This window comes from Cupressus sempervirens, chromosome 10 (assembly GCF_028749045.1).
Source record: "Cupressus sempervirens isolate cs-2001-9-10 chromosome 10, ASM2874904v1, whole genome shotgun sequence".
Lineage (NCBI taxonomy): Eukaryota > Viridiplantae > Streptophyta > Pinopsida > Cupressales > Cupressaceae > Cupressus > Cupressus sempervirens.
The window spans coordinates 91,046,331-91,052,558 of NC_143127.1; the positions used below are offsets into that span (position 1 = coordinate 91,046,331).

The 6,228-nt window shown below is 40.7% G+C and overlaps 2 protein-coding genes across 2 annotated transcripts; both read left to right on the forward strand.

Annotated features, from left to right (window-relative positions):
- Positions 1-4,570: 4,570 nt before the first annotated feature.
- LOC149532717 (uncharacterized) lies at positions 4,571-5,433 on the forward strand. The gene is made up of 2 exons (XM_089805754.1): positions 4,571-5,085; positions 5,379-5,433. The coding sequence occupies exons 1-2, from the start codon at positions 4,571-4,573 to the stop codon at positions 5,431-5,433; spliced, it is 570 nt and encodes a 189-aa protein (XP_089661880.1).
- Positions 5,395-6,228, forward strand: LOC149532718 (uncharacterized). Its single transcript, XM_089806682.1, has one exon. It carries the CDS (start codon positions 5,474-5,476, stop codon positions 5,891-5,893), a length of 420 nt encoding a protein of 139 aa, XP_089662808.1. The 5' UTR covers positions 5,395-5,473; the 3' UTR covers positions 5,894-6,228.

A 6,228-nucleotide genomic window follows, 5' to 3' on the forward strand; every position in this document is an offset into this window, starting at 1 on the left:
TTACCAGAATCAAGGTGGAAGTTATCAAGGAGGGTATCAAAGAAACCATCAAGAAGGGGGATACCAAAGAAATTATCAGGATAGAGACTACCAAAGAAACAATCAAGGTGGTGGTTATCAAAGGAATTATCAAAACAACAACTATCAAGGTAACAATCAGTCACAAGACCAAGGATATAGCAACCAGTCTAACCAAAGGAAGACTTGGAACACAGGCCCAAACAATGGAAATGTGGTGTCGCCACTTGATAATCAGGCCTCAGCGGACAGTAGACCGGTAGATAGAATATTTCTAGCTGAGTTCGCTGTGTCCAAATATTGCAGATTTCATGAGACTGATTTACATTCGGAGTTAGGATGTGCTGAGTTCAAGAGGGCATCTAACCTGTTTCAAAACATAATAGATGAGTCAAATAGTCAGGAAGATGTGAAGGTCACGGGGTATGAGATTCTTCCATCCCCGGGATATGATTAGTGTTTGACTTTTGAGGAGTTTTCATTCCCGCCAAAATTTGAAGCATATAAAGAGCACCAAGGAAGATTTCCACCCGAATCAGCCAATGGGCCAGTTAGCGAGGTGATAAATCAAAATGAATATAACAATGAGTCGGATTTTTCTTTCCCACCTTTGGAGGATACTGTTCTAGTTCAAGGAACAGGTGGGAATCAAACATTTCAACAACCGGCTAGCAACGTGAGATTTTATCAGAGAAACAACAGGAGGAATGACGGACCCTTCACATCCTCCATTCCCCCGAATAATTTCAATACACCTCCACACCCCAATGCGAGCAATGTACCAAATGCTTCAAGGGATGCCCCTGAATACAGACAGAGTAACCATAGCAGTGGGAATGGACAACAGAATTTTCAACAGGGTACACAAAAGAACAATCAAGATGTTCAAAGATCACAGAATGTCCAGTCGACACAAGAAACAAATAGAGGAAGAACGGGAAACAACACTGTCAATAACGAAGAATTGAAGAAGTTGGGACAAAGTGTGACAGAGGAGATGAGAAAGATCAAGATCAGTCTCCCTTTGTTCGAATTACTGAAAATAGCAGAGGTTAGGGATACGTTCCTTAACAATTTGAAAGATAACAAACCACAAAGATCTCAAACTCAAAGTATAGTAACACATACTCAAGGGAGGTCTCCTCCTAATTGGGTGCATGTAATCCAAGACACTCTAGGAGCAAATATGACAAATTCATCTCAAGAAATTTCGTATGGTGAGGGGGAGAACCCTACACAAGAGGTTGCATATGGTGACATTAGCAGTTTCAATGGCCAGTTAGGGCCTCAACCAATTTATGTGGCTCAAGGATCGACGCCTATAGAACAACAAACTCAAAAGAGTCAAAATCCGGTGAACAATAAAGAAAAGGTGAAGAAGGAAGAGATTACTCAAACAATAGATTTCGGAGTGAAGCCAAAGCAAGCACATAAGACACCTGTGGTATATTATCAAGGGAAAGAGGAACCAGCCCCATTCTTGTTGTCAGTAAGGATGTTCGGGAAGTTGCTTCACAATTGTTTGATAGATTCAGGAGCATCAAGCAACGTCATGCCTTTGAACATTTGCAGAAGGTTAGGAATCACGCCTTTGGACTCCAACAGAAGAGTTACTCAATTGGATAAAATGGAAGTGCCAGTGGTAGGAGAATTACACAATATACATATGCAGTTGGCATCTGATCCGAGGATGGAACACATGGTAGACATTTCAGTAGTGGATGTAGCCGATACCTACGGATTGATCCTAGGGAGAGATTGGGCTAGAAAATTGAATGGATATATGGCTACTGACTTCTCCCACATGTGGCTCCCATGGAAAGGTTTGGCGAATCAAATTAGAATTGATAGCACCCCAAGGTTGAGATTGACAGTGACCAAAAATGGGGAGTCAAACGAAATATTGTTTATGGAGACAAATATGAGCACCTACAGACTAAAGAAAGTAGAAGTATTGACAATGAATATCATAAGCACAGGAAGGGATTCCACAGAGATCCTGATTGAGTCAGATCCAGATGCTTCGTCCGATGAGGGTGAAGGCATGTTTGAAAATTTCAAGAATTTCGTGACTAGGACCCTGCAACAAGGAATGGAGTTGGGTAACCGAACACCAGTAAGAGACTTATTATTACCCAATTGGTGCAGAATTCACAATGCATTCCACTCAGAGTTATCTTGCTCTCTGTGTACAGTAGCCTTAGAACAAGTGGAAAAGAGAATACCAGGGGCTCTAAAACGAGAAGATCAACATGGTAAACAGAAGGTTGAGATTCAACAAGTTGATGAAGCAAAAAGCAACATGATGGGTGAAACAAAGAACCAAATTACACCACCCAGTGCGGAAATAAAAGAAGATGATGAAATAGACGAGTCAGAGAGTCTCCAAAAGGAGAAGCATCTAGAAAGAAATGGAGTATGGACTCTAAGATTCGATGGTTCCAGAACCAAACAAGGAGCTGGAGCCGGATTTGAGTTAGTCAACCCAACAGGGACAACATATTTAGAGGCACATAGATTGCAATTCTCATGCACTAACAATGTGGCAGAATATGAAGCTTTGATTTTAGGATTGTTATGCGCTATCAAGAAAGGTGCCAAAATACTACATGTTCTTGGGGACTCATATTTGATAATTGAGCAGATAAAACAAAAGTTCGCCTGCTATGATAAGAGATTGAAGAGATATAGAAACAGGGTTTGGGATTTGATAGAGGACTTCGATGCCTTCAATATCAAGTTTAGCTATAGAGTGAACAATCAGGTGGCAAATGCCCTTGCACAGACTGCAAGCTCGCTGGCACCAATTAAGTTGGATGGTTTGAAGAAATTCAGAGTTGAGTTGGCATCGGTTCCATCAGTACCAGACAATGTCAAGAATTTCCAAGTGTTTGAAGATGATAGACATATCCTCAAATTCTTGACCAATTCAGATGTTTTCACAGCGCAAATCATAGATGGTGAAGTGGATGAAGAAGCAGAGATTGATGCAGAAGGAATTATGAGCTTAAAAGAAAATACTATTCCAAAGGGGATTATTGAGTTAGAAAGGATATTTGACATGGACCAGTTCCACAAAATGCAGTATCAACCCACAGAGGGCGATGAGTGTGAAAAGGTTAATTTGGGGACAGAAGATTGTCCCAAAATAGTTCACATTGGGAAAGTTTGCACACCTAAGGAGAAGGCAGATATATTGAGTTTGATGAAGGAATTCCCAGATGTAATTGCTTGGGGATATGGAGATTTGAAAACATATGATCCTTCTATCATCACACATACAATTCCACTGAAGGAAGGGAGTAAGCCATTCAGGCAGCGGCAGAGGCCAGTCAATCCTTTGTTAGAACCATTGATATATCAAGAAGTAAAGAAGTTGCTAGATGCGCGGATCATTTTCCCAGTGAGACATTCAACGTGGGTCGCCAATCTTGTCCCAGTAAGGAACAAGAACGGAGAGATAAGACTATGTGTAGATTTCAGAAATTTGAACAGAGCCTCAGAAAAAGACAATTATCCATTGCCATCACTAGACGAGGTTTTGCAAATTGTAAATGGAGCCCAAATGATGTCATTTATGGATGGATACTCGGGATACAATCAAGTGATAGTCGAAGAAGAAGATAGGTTAAAAACGACTTTCACCACGAAGTGGGGAACATTTGCATACAGAAGGATGCCTTTTGACTTGATCAATGCAGGCGCAACATTTCAAAGAGCCATGGATTATGCTTTCAAGGACTTAAAAGACAAGTGCATTATAATCTACATGGATGACATAACCGTATTTTCAAAGAACAGAGAAGATCACATTCTGGATTTGAGGAAAGTTTTCAGGAAATGTAGTAGGTATGGAATTTCTCTGAACCCGAAGAAATGTATGTTTGGAGTCATCGAGGGCAAATTGCTAGGACATATCATTTCAGAAAGAGGTATCATGATAGATCCAGAGAGGGTGGAAGCAATTTCCAAACTTGGCATGCCAGGAAGTAAGAAGGAGCTCAAATCGTTCTTTGGAAAGATCAACTTTGTGAGAAAGTTCATATCTGCATTTCCTGAGATCATGAAGCCAATGAATGACATGTTGGAAAAGGATGCAAAAGTGGATTGGACTCCAGTAGCTAAGAAGGCATTTGAAGAGATAAAACATGCTATCATCAATGCACCAGTTCTAGTGAGTCCAGATTATGAGAGGCCATTCAATATATATTCTTTCGCCTCTGATCATGCATGCGCGGCTATTTTAACACAGAAGAATGAAGAAGATGAAGAGCACCCGATAGCCTTCATGAGTGCACCTTTCAGAGAAGCTGAATTGAATTATCCAAATGTGGAGAAGCAAGCTTATGCCTTGGTGAAGGCAATGAAGAAATTCAGGCACTACATCTTGAGAAGTAAAGTACGTGCAATTGTACCTGATATAGCAGTGAAGACGCTACTGATGCAGAGTGAGCTTGGAGAAAGAAGAGGCAAGTGGGTCGCCACTATCCAAGAATATGACATAGAAATCCTACCAATGAAATTGGTTAGAGGACAACAATTGGCATAGACCATGGCATCAGAGGGGCCTGGACATGGGCAACAAGTTTATGAATTGGAGGATGTACATCCCGATGAATGGTACCGGGACATAACCAACTATTTGTTAAATCATCGGTGCCCTTCACATTTGAATCCAGTACAGAAGCGAGCATTGAGATTCAAGAGCAGAAGATATATGTTACAAGGAGCAGTATTATACAAGCAAAATCATGAAGGGATATATTTGAGATGTGTCGGAAAGGAAGAAGCCAGAAATATTTTAGAACATTTTCATGATAAATGGGGAACAGGACATGGATCAGACTTGGCCACAGCACATTGGATACTAAGAGCAGGATATTATTGGCCAACTTTGTTTAAGGATACTCACGAGCACGTAAAGATTTGTCATGTTTGCCAAACTTCGGCAAAACGACAAAGGAATCCGGCAATGCCTCTACGGCCAATCATCGAGGTGAGACCTTTCGCGATGTGGGGACTTGACTTCATCGGTCCTATCAATCCACCTTCCTCAGCACAACACAGGTATATTCTAACCGCAACTAACTATTGTACTCGGTGGTCAGAAGCCCAAGCTTTCAAGAATTGCACTGCTGAGATTGTTATCAAATTTTTAGAGGAAAGAATCACTACCAGGTTTGGGTGTCCTTCTGCTTTTGTTTGTGATAATGGTTCTGCTTTCACTTCTTTGAAATTTCATACATGGGCATTTGATCACGGGATTATTTTAAAATTTTCATCAGGTTACTATCCCCAGGGAAATGGCCTAGCAGAATCCATAAACAAGAACCTTTTGACTGTGATTGAAAAACTTTTAGACAGGAACCCAAAAGATTGGCACACACAACTGAGATACGCTTTGTGGGCAGATAGAACAAGAGTTAAAGAGTCCATAGGGATCACTCCTTTTCATATGGTTTATGGACAAGACCCTGTATTCCCAATTCAATTGAAAATTCCAACTTTAAGGTTCATACAGGAATACTACGATGAGAACGAAGACAGAGTCCAAGTCAGGTTGACTCAACTGATGCAGTTAGATGAGAAAAGAGACGAAGCCCTGGAAAAATTTGCAAAACATCAAGGGGTAGTAAAACGTTGGTTTGACAGAAAAGCACAAAACAAGGCCTTCAGGATTTCTGACTTGGTCTTATATTGGGACAAAGCCCATGAAAAGAAAGGACAACATAATAAATTCGACAAACTTTGGAAAGGTCCTTTCCAGATTGCTGAGATCATCGGAGATAATGCATTTAGACTCAAGACACTCACTGGAGGAGATGTCCCATTGCCCGTCAATGGGCAATTCCTCAAGCATTATTTCCAAGCCTAGGACTCTGTCCGGAGCCCTTTGTACATAGTTAGTTTAGGTTTGCTTTCAGTTGTTAGTTTAGGTTTGCTTTCAGTTCTTTAGAATAGAGTTTATCTTGGACCATTTGGCCCAAGGGTTAAAGTAGTTTCCCTTTCAATTGTTTAGAGTAGTTTTCTTTTAGTTGCTTAGTTTAGGTGTTTTGAGGGAGCTTGAATTTGATTTGCATCAAGTCATTTGACTTGAGATCTTTTTGCTTCCCTCAGTCGGAGAGTAGTTTTGGTTTTGGACCTTTGCAAGTGCAAAGGAGGGTTCCATGTTATCACTCATGGGCGAGGTGTGTAGATTTTATATTATAT

Excerpts from the sequence above, each read along its gene's own strand:
- LOC149532717 (XM_089805754.1), top strand. The coding sequence starts at position 4,571 with ATGGCATCAGAGGGGCCTGGACATGGGCAACAAGTTTATGAATTGGAG. Across the intron at positions 5,086-5,378 it reads CCTTCCTCAGCACAACACAG|ACAGGAACCCAAAAGATTGG; the intron begins GTATATTCTAAC and ends AAAAACTTTTAG.
- LOC149532718 (XM_089806682.1), top strand. The coding sequence starts at position 5,474 with ATGGTTTATGGACAAGACCCTGTATTCCCAATTCAATTGAAAATTCCA.